The 13,128-nt window shown below is 43.3% G+C and overlaps 1 protein-coding gene across 7 annotated transcripts in view; it reads left to right on the forward strand.

Moving 5' to 3' along the window:
* TRAK1 (trafficking kinesin protein 1) overlaps positions 1-13,128 on the forward strand; it is a 131,077-nt gene that overhangs the window by 46,567 nt on the left and 71,382 nt on the right. For all 7 annotated transcript variants that reach the window (XM_046938177.1, XM_046938178.1, XM_040696040.2 and 4 more), the window contains exon 2: positions 3,067-3,359. Coding sequence is in view for 3 of the 7 variants with exons in the window: in XM_004939468.5 (XP_004939525.2) it covers positions 3,067-3,359 (293 nt within the window). In the remaining 4 variants the exon portion in view is untranslated. The remainder of the gene's footprint in view (positions 1-3,066; positions 3,360-13,128) is intronic.

A 13,128-nucleotide genomic window follows, 5' to 3' on the forward strand; every position in this document is an offset into this window, starting at 1 on the left:
TATGCTGTTGGGACTGATTAAAAAGAATGCTGATTTTTTCATATTCCATGGGAATAGAGGTGTCTGTCTCCCTTTCTGGCTGACTTATGAGTATGGTAAATACTTCTCAGCTGTAACTTGTTTTTTCTTTTCTCCAACAGGAACATTTAGATGAAAGTTTAAAGGTGTGGTGGTGGAGACTGTGCCCTTCATCCAGTAGCTAAGATCTGCCCTGCTGGGGAGGGCATGCAAACAGTACCTCTATGGACTTCATAGATAAGAGTCCAAACAGCATTTTACCCACTGTGTGTGGAAACTGAGAATATTCCATGAGGTCTGAGAGGGAACAGGCATATGCATTTATTCCTGCTTTGTTCCCTTTGCGATGCGAGATGCTAACATCAAGGCAAATTCTCTGCCTTAATCCGGAGTCTGACTTTCTCACATTGATTTTACATGGGTTTCTGCAACAGACCGGGCAAACTGACTTATTTTTTTGGGGGGGGGCGTAGGGGGAAAGGGATGTTATTTTTATTATCTTTGTATTTGAAGCTCTGTTTGTTTATAGTTTCCATAAGTACTAACAGTGAAACAGCTTGTGTGAAGGAAGAGGTGGATGGCTGTTTCTGAATGTCTGTCTGTTTATTTGCTCACAACAGTGCAGCTATAAAGGGCAGAAGCTGAGCTATTGGGGTGTAACCTCTAGTGGAGGAGGAAGAAGCAGAGTCCCATAGCACAGAGTCCCATCCCAGAGTCCCTCATGTGGATGTTAACTTGGGTGAAGGAAGGAGACAAAGCTCATTTGCTGCAAACTTCTAATGCAATTTGCAGTGTTACATTCTGGGTGAAGGTTGTTTTAATCAGGAGTGCGTGGGATGTAGCATCATGAATCCACAGAGACGGGCAGGTATGTCGGGCACGGAGTGTCAGCGTGCCCAGAAAAGTTTCAAGTGAGTTTTGAGAATCTGAGCTCTTGTAGACTTGTACACACAGCTTGCACCTCAGTTTCTCAGTCGTGTTTCATTTGGTGGTATTTTTATGGTGTTGGCTCTCAGGGGTTGCCAAGGCAAGGCACGTGGAGGAGGGGGAAACATGGCAAGAAGAGCATGAACGCTCCTGTTGACATTTGGTTGCCAACTCCCAGCCATGCCCTTGTTCACATCAGATTTATCTAACGATTTCCCAAAACAAACGTGGATCGCAGCTGTGTGGTAGCAACTATGACAAAATGGAGCTCATGTAGTTACTCAGTCCGTGTGTTTTCTTGTTTATAGCTTAAACTGTTTCTATCATCAACACAGAGAAAATGAAGCTTTGCATTTTAATTCCAACTTAATTTAAACTACGGATTTCTAATATCAGTAATCTCTCCTCTGGCTCCTACGGAGCCACTTGAATGGGGACCATTTAGCAGTAATCAGTACGAAGCGACCCCATTGTTCTTCGCTGCGGTGCGGGGATAATGGATGCTCTGCAGGGGAACTATAAGGTTTCCTATTAGAACACTCGAGTGAAGTTTTCCTTCCCACAGCAGCCGAGGTAGGGCACCATTTGCATGAGTATGGATCATAAATCTATCATTGGATTTCAACTCTTCCTGTAGCTATTATGATTGTTAAAAAACACAGGTGTTGAGCCTCTGAGTATGAGAACTATTTCCAGGCTATCCAGTGCCATGCAGAAATACAAATATATGTCACTGAGGAAAATCTTACAGGATGTCATTTTGTGTGTGAGGCTTCATTTTTTTTTTTCCCTAGGGTTAATACTACCTTCCAGTTTTTCAGTTGTGGTATTCACATTTCAGTGCAAATGAGTCGTCGCTGAGGAGAGAAGAGAATTTTGCTTCGTTGTTCTTCTGCCTGCAGTGAAAGGGAGGCAAAAAAAGGTTGAGAAAAAGGAGTGTGAAAATCGCTATAATGATGGAAATCGTGCACTAAAGTTACTTGAAACTTTCCCCCAGGAGGTCTGGAATGCACAGTGTGCATCGTGGCTGTTTAGATGGAGATGCTTCAGTCTTGTAGAGAGATTCTAGAAAGAGTCATAAGCACTTAGGTGAAGCAGTAGCATTATTTACTGGGAATGCCTGAAAAATGAGATGCCAAACTCCTCAGCTTTAGAAATACATCCAGATGATGTTATTTGACTGTTAGAGATGAAAGAGAGACTTTTTCATATAATACCCCAGGCAGCCGTGAAGCACCAAACAGAGCATATTATGTTGCTGCGCATCCATACTGAATTGCATCCATACCTTTTGCTTGCTGACCAAAGCATTTCTGTGCTCTTGCTGACTCGCTCTCTGCTTTTCCACTGTAGTCTGGGTGTTCTTCTGTGGCCTGTTCGTAAGATGCTAATTAAGCTGAGGTTTTGGCTAGGAGTTGCTCCTCTTTCTTCTTTGTCCAATTTGTTGTTGCTTGGTGCATTGATATCCCTTTTGAGGGACTCTGTCCCCAGTTTGAGGTGGAAGCACTGAGGGGCAGCGATGAGTAGACACTGTTATAATGCAGTGCGCCTTTACTTCTGTTCCTTTTGTGTAAAGGGAAGAGCAGAGATGGGAACAGAGCAGGCAGCTCCAGGCTGTGCGGGGTGGCCCAGTGGAGTGAATAAGCATAGGGGGAGGATTAAACTAAGATCCTAATCCTTTCTGTATTGTTTGGTAACAAGCAATTTCGAATGCTGATGTTCCTGAAATATCAGTAAACGTACGGTGATGTGCAGCCTGTCTGCTGCATGGGGTGGCTCATGCAGGAGGCTGACCTGTGGTTTACAGAGTTCTCTTTCAGCTTGAGTGAGAGAGAGAGAGGTGGGTGGTGAGTGAGCCAAGGTGGCTGGACCAAGCTTATGCCAAGTTGGGTCAGGCAAAATTAGCTGTTGGGAAATAACACTGTACAAGGAATAGCACTTTTCTGCTCCGTACAACCATGCAAGGTGCAAAAACAGACAGCTGCTCTATATACTGTACTTGGCTTTCAGTATTTGCTGAATTTGTCAGGTTAAATTAGTGCTTAAGGAAAAGAAAATTATTCTGATTTATGCCGTTTGGAATGGCCTGAATTAAGCACTTGTTCCTTTTGTGTTTTGCAGACTCTGTGAAGCCGACTCCAGCAAAGAGAAGGAGTTCTATTTCTGCCAGCCAGACCCAGTCTCCAGTGCTGGTCCCCCTGATGGCAGTTTGTACAACCCTCTGAAACCTGCCAAGCTGGACGCCACAGATTTGCACGACTGCACTTTGGCCGCCACTGTGCCTCCCTCGGAGCTGTTGAACCATGCAGTCCAAGCCTGTGACACAGGCATTCATGAAGAGCACTATGTAAGCGAAGCAGTGGAAGATGATGTGCCAGACTGCAGAGAGTACAGAGATGCCTGCACCATTACTGGTAAGCAGTCATATATTTTACCTTGAGAAGGCTGTGGGGATGTGTAGTTAAGCTACTGTTCTTAAGCTTGTATCTGGCCCGTGGATGGTGTTGGTGCTGCTGCTCTGCATGTTTTTACTTACTTAGTAGAGGGTTTTACTAGTACCTGAATTTTCAGTGCTGACTCTTTATAAGGCTTAGGGGTTTCACAAATGGGCTCAACTGATGATAGCTGTGAAACCAGGATACTATACTTGCATGCTTGGGAAGCTGAACCATTTGGAGCATGTCTGGAAAGCAAGGCAGCAGAGTCAGGAATGAGAGGAAGAGAGTACTGCAGCTTAACGTTATGTTCAGCATAACTGAGATTTTTAGGTTAACATAAGAATTCATTTGTGGGAGAAGGGAATGGGAGAAATGATATGAAGCATCCAGTGTTTTGACTGTATATCTTTTCACTTTTCAAAACCATTCTGCTTTTTGTCATGTTAGTCCTGAAACTGTAAAAGTTTATGTATGAGGAGGAGCTTCTTTTGCATGTTGTATGAAAGATTAAATGCCCTTTTATCATACGGATCATACAAATAAGTGGAATGTGTGTTTAAATACAGCATTTTAAACAGAATTAGCTTCTTAGTTGTGTGGTCAATTGACCCAATTCTTTTGTGCTTGAATAATCACTGTAGCTCAGTTTAGTCTTGGATATGGCCATGAAATAAATGATGGGTAGTTTCCATTCCAAATGCTTGGGTTTTAGCTGAGCTGAACCCTGTTAGCTTCAAGTGACCTTGTCAGTTCCAGGGTCTTCTGGGAATGTTTGAGAAGCCAGCTGAGTTTTCATAAAGAAATGTGAGCACTGAAATAAACAAAAAATAAGACCAGGGCTGTTCTAATTGGCTGCCGGATAGCTGTATCCCAAGTAACTTCCAGCCATTTCTAGAATCTTCTGAGGTCAGAGGGCTGGTCAGTGAAGTCTGTTGGCAGATATTTCTGTAGTATACCTTAAATTTACTCAGCCTACGTGCTGTGTATTTGTTAAGGGTTGATATTCTCAAGAAAAGAAAGTTAGGAGGGGAGCGATGCTCTGAATACCTCTATTCTTTACATTCCAGGATGCTGGAGCAGTAATGGCATACATACCTATGCCATGCAGAAGGGGAAGTGTGAGGAGATGACAGTTACTGCTTTGGAGTGATGGCTTTAAGGATAACTATCAACAGAACAGTACAGGCAGCACTTCTGTGAACAGTAAAAGGAGGCTTGCAGTGCCTGTTAAGATACTGCAGATGAAATTCGTGATGACTAGTCCAGAATTGAAGGTGACATACAAATGATTTGGTTAGAATAGCTGCTTGTGTTTGAGAAACCTTCTGCTTCTTTCTTAGAGAAGGATGCTTTTTGCAGCCAGCTTGCCCTCTGGAATTGCTCGTTCCTGCCATTATAACCTTTATTTTCATCCTCTTTAAAACACCATTACGGTTCTTTTTGCAACGCACAATGCAGCACGTCACTTTCAGTCAGACATGCTTCTATATAAAGTTTTTGGTAACAAAAGATAGCTCCTCAACCCTGGTTATTCCTCTATGCTATGTTTTCCAGGCTCCTTGTAGAATTATTGTTACTGCAAGTTCTGTTGGCCGTGTCCTGAACTTCCAACTCTGTTTTACCTTTTTCTAACTTTCCTTTAAAGTAGTTTTTGTTAAATTGAGATCAGTGCATGTCATCCTACCTCATGCTGGTTCAAGCGTGATGTACTTTCTGAATCACATCTTTTTCAGCTGTCAGCCAAACGTGGTTTGCTGATTGATCGTGTAGTGCTTTTGTATTGGTTATCTGTTCTGCAGCAGTAAACTTGTGCCATTTACATGACCTGGAGGCCAGACAGTAAGATTTGCTGTAGAAATAGTTTGTTGTCTATTTTTTAGTGATTTCTTTTTTTTTTGAGTTTCAACTCTTTGCTTTGTAAAGGTGTTGAAGGGCAAAGACCGAGAGTTGGAAATTGTACTTGATGTGCAAAATCTCTTCTTGGTCAGTAATAAACGCTGGTATATTTTGTATACATCTGGCACAAGGAGAGGAAGAATTGTCAGAGGCTTTAATGTGAACTCTTTGTGTAGGCTTGGCAGGTCAGCACCACTTGCATTTTAAGATCTCCAGAGGAAGGCAGTTGTTCATACCAAGTCTGCATATGCTGTAGTTTTTTCATTAATGCTGAGCCTTCACTCAGCCAAGAGCAGACAGTTCCAAATACAGCAATCGAGGTGATCTCTTTTCTTTTAATCTAAAGTTAACAGCTAGATTTTGTTGTAAAAGTTTTCTGCAAAAGTTCTTGCAAATAAAGGCTTGTACACAGCAAGCACATCTTGGGGAATTGAGTGGCAGTGCTCTGTGGTTGATGCTTTCTCAAATGTAACCAGTGAATGGCAGTGAAATTGGAGTTGGCCATGATGTATCCTAAGCCTACCAATGTGGTATGCTTTTTAATGTTCAAGGAGGCTAGAGGTGCTCAAAGGATTGAAAATTGTTGTAGCTTTCTTTGGATCTGTTCTGTCTGCTGGCAGCAGATAGGCACTCCAGTGCTCTGTCAGCAGTGCAGTCTTTGCTGCATGGGAGCTAGGGGAAGATGTGCTACAGCTGAAGGTGCACTGCACAGCCTCATTCTACCAAGTATGCTATCTTGGATACAGTTTGGCTTAAACATTTCCTGTCCCCAGCCTGCCCCAGCAACAAACGTGTGCAGATTTTTGTGGCACTGTGATTTTTGAGGTATTTTAGACAGCTGGTCTGGATAGAATCTGTCCCTCACTTCTGTGGAAGAGGTGACGTGGGTGTTGCTCACATCTCTGGGCTGCTTCACTCTGTGGCTTGGAAGCAGCTGTGTTGGCATAGCCAGGGAAGTCGGCTGCATGAGAGCGGGCTGGTGTGACAACAACAGGGAAAAAGATCACTTTCTAAACAGTAATAGTATTAAACCTGTAAATGGATTCAGTATCTGCTATGTGTAATAAATATTTTGGAATTATTATTTCTTTTTTTGTTGTTATCACAATTTAAATGAGAAGTTTCAGGTTCTGAGGCTGATGGGCAGTGGGACAGCTCTGTATAACATGGAAACATCGCTCTGCTACTACACGTGTGAAGCACCTATCTTGTCCCAGTTGTTTTTTTGCCTTTGAACTTTCTTGCTGCTAGTATTCCAGAACATAAAGATGCAGACACGAATATAGCACCATCTAGCGTTCTTTATCGTGGGAAAGGAACGAAAGTGCTTCTGAAAGTCTTTCCCTATAATTGCAGTGCAGGCCTGGAGGCCTGCAGTCAGGTAGGTGTTGACTGTAACAATACCTCGGGGGTGGGACTTTCCCCTCATTCTTACACCTCTTCTCACCTCTTCTTTTTGTAAAGAGGGAAGGGCTGCAATCTTGATAGGATAGAGCGGAGTATCACCACTAAGCGTCAGTTGCTAAATAATCCAATTATTACAAAAGCCTCTTAATCAGATTGCCTTTTCCATCATCCATCATCAGACAAGTGCTGTACTTCTGGAAGGGGAGAGTACAATGCAGATGGAAATCTGAAATATCATTGGAGCATAAAGTTACTCTTCTGGCACCCTGGCATCCATCCCAATGGATTTCTGACTATTTATTTTTTTGTTTGTTTCTCTTAGTATGTATCTAACACAGGATCATAAACTATCTTCAGTAAGTTATCTTTGGGTGCTTTTTTCATATCTGAACACTCTATTTGCAGTGGTTTTAGCATAGTGTACTTTGTAATTAAAGAACTCGCTGTTTAATATGCTGCACAGGTTTTCTTCGTCCTTCTCTGAAAAAGAAGGGAATGAATGGACTGTGATTTAAATTGCCTAGCTCCCTCATTAGTTTGCAAAATTCATTTGTCCATTATAATAATTACTCTTTCTGAAAGTATGTGGGAGTGTGTTCTCTGGCTTTCAAGTTCTGGGCAATTCCCTGAGAGTTCTTGGGGAATGATTTATGGTGATAACCACTTCTGTGTCTTGTTTGTGTTCAGTGCTTCTCAGTAAGCTCTATTCTTACTGAACAAAAAAAAAATACATCACTAGATAGATCAAACCATATAATCTCTATTTCTCTCATCATAGAATCATAGAATCACTACGGTTGGAAAAGACCCACAGGATCATCCAGTCCAACCATTTTGCTGTTCACCAATGGTTCTCGCTAAACCATGTCCCTCAACACAACATCCAGACGCTCTTTGAACACCACCAGGCTCGGTGACTCCACCACCCCTCTGGGCAGCCCCTTCCAGTGCCTGACCACCCTTTCAGAGAAGTAGTATTTCCTAATGTCCAGCCTGAATCTTCCCTGGCGCAGCTTGAAGCCATTCCCTCTAGTCCTATCACTAGTCACACGAGAGAAGAGGCCGACCCCCAGCTCACTACAACCTCCCTTCAGGTAGTAATAGAGAGCAATAAGGTCTCCCCTGAGCCTCCTCTTCTCTAGACTGAACAACCCCAGCTCCTTCAGCCGCTCTTCATAAGGCCTGTGCTCCAGACCCCTCACGAGCTTTGTTGCCCTCCTCTGGACACGCTCCAGGGCCTCGATGTCTTTCTTACAGTGAGGGGCCCAAAACTGGACACAGTACTCGAGGTGCGGCCTCACCAGTGCTGAGTACAGGGGGATAATTACTTCCCTCTTCCTGCTGGCCACACTATTTCTGATACAAGCAGAGAGGTCTCTCTGAGAAAAGTTACTGTTATTTGACCTTGCAGGTCACGTAAGTTCCTCCTTACCAATGATGGATGCTTAGCATTGAGAGAAACCAGCTTTCTCTTGCTCTCAAACCTAGCACAAGCTTCTGCCAGCAAAGATTTTCCCTGGATTTTCATCCTTTTTCCTTAGTAAGGCTTTAATTGTGGTCTCCTATGAAACAAAACTAACGTTTCGTTCCATCAAATATTGAAACACTCTTCATGGTAATGACTTGGTCCGCTGTCCTACGGTAAGTTATATAATTCTGATCATTTTTCTTCTGTAGTCATTTCATTTTAAAGGGCATCTCCAGGGCCCACAGGATTTTTTTTGCTAGTTTCCCTACCTTTGTGACAAAGTTGTGTCTGTCTCTTCCAGCAGCAATTACAGATGCTGGTATGTGCCCATGTGCAGCTGCTCTCAGCCATCTATTCTCAGCACATGTATCCCCATCACACAGAACTTGTACTTGTTCTAGAGGTCTAGAGGGTACAGCCCTGCCTAGTTCTCTTTGTGTCCACTAGCACTGGACTCTGTCCACGACTTTTATTCAGAGTCCCTTTCAAATCTGCTGATTGTATTACCGTGTGAGTGCATGGATTTTACTGGCTGTGTACAGTGATACTCACACCAATCTCCAACCGGTTTCTGTCTGTGTTTGTTCTAGTTATGCAGGGTTTGAGTAATCAGTTCTTCATTCACCTTACTTACCATGCTCGTGAAAAAACCCCGTCACTTTCACTCACCATCCTTCTCCTCTCCCATCTCTCAGTCTCTCCTTGAAATAAAAGCTGGGGATCGTGGCCTCTAAACTTCACACAGCTTCTCCTGCTCCTTTTACTTCTGCTTCATATCAGCTGTTTGCCAGTGTTTGTTCCTTGCCAGAACTTAGTGTCCTTCCCACTCCCTTCCTGTGTTATGTTGTCACACTATCTCAACCTCTATCTCAGGTTTGCACTTTTTTCTTTCAATTGTTATGCATATTTTTTTCCAGGCAGTTTTCTGCTGCTGCTTATCCAGCCTTCATGCTGGCTTGAATCATACTAGGCAAAGGGAGGTATATGTTTTTTAGTATTACTTGTCAATTCTAGAGTCAGCATGACAGTGACTGCAGGAATTGCTGAAATCTGGAGTGATGTATTTTACTTACTGTATTTCTCATGCTTTAGGGAGCATACCTGTTGGTGCTAAATGTGGAGTTTATTCAGGGTAGTGGAGAGCAGGATGTGTAAGCATTCTTTGGTGTTCTGGGATTGTTCTTTGGAGAATTAACTCCTACGGGCAGGTGCCTGGTGGTAGTTTGTTTTTCCCTTTTGTGGTACACATAAAGAGTTCTGGAAGACTAAAAAAACTTTTTTTTTTTGTTTATTGGTGCATTTAAATATATGGAAATACTCTTATTCCACTATTTTGTCTCACTGGCATGCAATCAGAGTGTAGCCATGCCCTCCCTGGGTACACATGTATATATGCATCCTAAAGCAACGTTTTTTTCCTGTTTAAAGTCAACATCTATAAAGAGCAAGTTACCTAAGAATCAATCCTTGTTTTGTTTTCCTTTGTGATTCCAAAGCATTATTGACAGCTGTTGTGCAGGGGCTGGCACATCTTGTAGCAGGGCCGAAAAACAAGCAAAAGCAGGACAATTGCTTTTCAGGGTTTTCCGTACTCAGTGACTTATCAATGGGCTCTTTTGCCCTTTCGAGACATTCTCTGTCTGCCTTGGCGGCGAGGAGATCCTGGTGGTTAATGAATGTGTTTGTTCTCACTGCTGCTGAACACTGTGCTGCCAGCATGCGTTTGATGCATGAATAGCTTTTGTTCTTGCTCTAGAAGAATGGCTGCAGTGGTAGAATTTCCTTTTATTTTCTGTTAAACATAAAAACAAATGCCCTAATATGGCTGCATTCATGTAGGGAGAGAAACGTTCCCATACTGAAGCAAAATTCATTTCAGTTGATTCCATTAATGCGCAGTAGAAGGGACCTCATGGTTGAACGGCCTCTCTTCATGAGGATCAGTTTCACTCTGTTATACTCAGCCGGAATGTGCGTGTGGGATGAAACCAAGCAGAGACATTCTAACCTAATAAACAATGATATTCTTCACAATGAAACTGCAGTTTGCAGAGGTTTTATCTTTGTTAGCCTTGGCATTCCCTGTTTTGTCCCTATTTTTAGCAGTTGTGTTTTGCTCAGCCAAGTTTCTCACAGATTACCTCTTCAAGATGCTTTCAGTTACTAAATTTAAGTAGAATTTCCCACCAAGGAAGCTGCCAAGCAGGAAATACTAATGCTTTATACGCACAAAAGTGCAGATACAGGTTGAGTCTGGGGAACTGTGTGGGAGGAGAGTTCTTTGACTTGTCCACACCACGCGCAGGCTTGGCTAGTGCCTGGTATGGCAGTGGGTGTCAATCTCTTAAATAACTAGTGAATAGGACAAGAGGTAATGGCCTCAAGTTGTGCCAGGGGGGAGGTTGGATACTGGGAATAATTTCTTCTTAGAAATAGTGGTGAGGCACTGGCACAGGATGCCCAAGGAGGTGGTGGAGTCTCAAGTCCTCCTCCCAAGTTCCTGCTCTGTGATGGTGTGCCCACAGAGCTGCCACAGTGGCTGCCTGCCCTGCCATTCCACAGCACATGCCCCACGTGTGTGAGGCCCGGTGGGAGCTCAGCTTGCAGAGAAGGGGCTGTGCTGCCATTGAGTTATGCAGACCAGCTGGAGCATAGCTGTGGCAGCCTGGGGTGGGACTCTCAGAGTCTGGCATGGGGTGATTTATTTTCCCCTCAAAAACTGAATTTGATGCGGTATTTGCCATGGATGGAGGCCAAAGAACCACTGCTTAACCAGCTCTGGTTAACGATGTGTCAGGACTTGCAATTCTGAAATCCTGTCATGCCAATCAAGATGCAGAAGCTGCTGGGGTTGCCTGACGAGGCTGAGTTTTAAAGATATGAGACAACTTTCTTGTTAAAAAGCTTTTCTTTCTTCAGTTTGGCTTTGTGGTCAGCAGTGAAACTTGTGATGCTTAGGGTGCTAAAACCATCTTTCACGTTAGTGAGTTGAGAGGAAGGTGAATTGTTAAGAATAAGTTGCTTCCTTTGCCTTAGCAGTTAATGACACGCTTTACAAACAGTATATGAGTTCAGCAGCAGCATTTGTAACACTTCAGTATAATTAGCCTTATTGTCATCCTAGAACTGAAGAATAACATGGTAGATTTGGATTTTTGACCTGTAACAGGTCAACGTGCAGAGTAATTTGTTAATTTATGTCGAAGACGTGCTTGTAATTTGGACCCCAATTAGTATTTAATGCCTGTCTCTGAGTGGGCCTTGAGAGCTCAAATAACAGACAACTGCAGGCTGTATGTCTTTCCCTAGCAGTCTAGTAAGCAGGCTAACTGCAAGATTGAAGTTTCTCTATGCTCTTGCTTTCCATTTGTATGGATCTGTTCATGGTACTATTGAGTAGTTCATTCCATGATGGTCTAAATTAGCAGGAAGCATCTTAATAATGCTCCCGGGCTGCTTCACACAGCCTGGAAGTGTCTGCTTTTCTTGTATTTTATCCCAGGAATATGACTAGACTTTAGGCTTGCGTCTGATAACAAAGGAGAATGCTGCTGTAGCTACGGCCTCCTGGTTGGTGCCCAGCTGAATTAGATGACCCTTCTCCAAAGGCATTTCCAGATGCTTCTCAAGCTGGTGGAATGGAATAAGTTTGGTCACTGTGGGGCTGCATATGGCTTTACCCTTTTGAAATTGGGGCAGTACACTGTGAACTGTAAATGGAGCACTTCCTATTTTAAGAGCAGAAAATAGCGGTCTGTTGTCTGAGGGTACACACAGTATTGAGTTTGGTCATTTTACATATGGGGTTACAGAATTCCCAAGTGCTTACTTATCTTCGGATTCTGAGAACTGAAAACCAGAATGGAGTCTGTGTTCATATTCCCTGCATGCATATGTTATTTCAAAACTCGTGGTCAAGATTCACTGGTATTTAGCATGAGATGGGCTCGGGTTGATGGACTTTAATTGCTTGTGTTGCATGTGGCTGGACTTTAGCCTCCATGCAGTAGCCCCATTCTGCAGAGAAGCTTCCTTCTACCTAACCAGTAGATAGCTGGCACTGGAGTTGACCCATTTTCAGGTATTGTGTGCTTTTGAAGGAAGAAAGAAAGAAAAATTGTTACTTATTGATGAGCTGTTTTCATACGGTTTTTAAGTTCATCTGTTTAAAGTGTTTGAGAGCTGTATGTCAAGGAGGAGTATAGCATGTGGGGGGGTTGGGAAATGGAACACAGTTGTAGAACAGGGAGAGGAATGGGTAGTTCCAGGAAGTAAAGGGGTGACTTCTTCATGCTTTCTCCAGAGAATTTCCTTGTTTCTCTTATCTCTTTTTCTTTCTGTTTCTTATCTATATCATTTTTCTACAACCATGCGAAAAGGCTGTGACAAGTTGGGAAGGTCTAATTCTCTTGTGGGAAATGCAAGAATTTGCCCGAGTGCAGCTACTGTATTCTTTATTCTGATTTTTGTAGTATGATTTATTATTTACTTCTTGTTTGTTTTCAAATTGTTTTCCCTTTATAAGGAGAGGAAATGTGGAGTACCCGTGTGGGCTGAGCACCAGCAGGTGGGAGGCGCTGGGATGCGGTGGAGTCTCTGGGAAGACATTCAGGGCGGGTGAATTATACAACCTGCTGACCAAAACTTGTGCTTCGAAGGTTGCGAGGCAGCACAGCAGTTCCCCAAGGCCAGAACTTGGCGTGGCTCTGTTCAACATGCCTCTTCTGCACAGCAATTGCTCCCTGTTTCTCAGAGGAGCCATTTCAGGGTAGCACAGCTGCTCTGAGTTGTTTGCATGGTGTCAATGTCTGTTAGGGCCACAGCTGAGGTGAATGGTGCTCCAGGAGTGGTATGGCTTCTGTACAGTTTCTGAGCAGCTTTCTTGCAGTCTCAGAGCCTTTTAAGAAGGAAAAAAAAAGTAATCCAGTGAGGGCTGCACACGGTTAGTTCTGCACAGCTACTGGTAGTCCATGT

This window comes from Gallus gallus, chromosome 2 (assembly GCF_016699485.2).
Source record: "Gallus gallus isolate bGalGal1 chromosome 2, bGalGal1.mat.broiler.GRCg7b, whole genome shotgun sequence".
Lineage (NCBI taxonomy): Eukaryota > Metazoa > Chordata > Aves > Galliformes > Phasianidae > Gallus > Gallus gallus.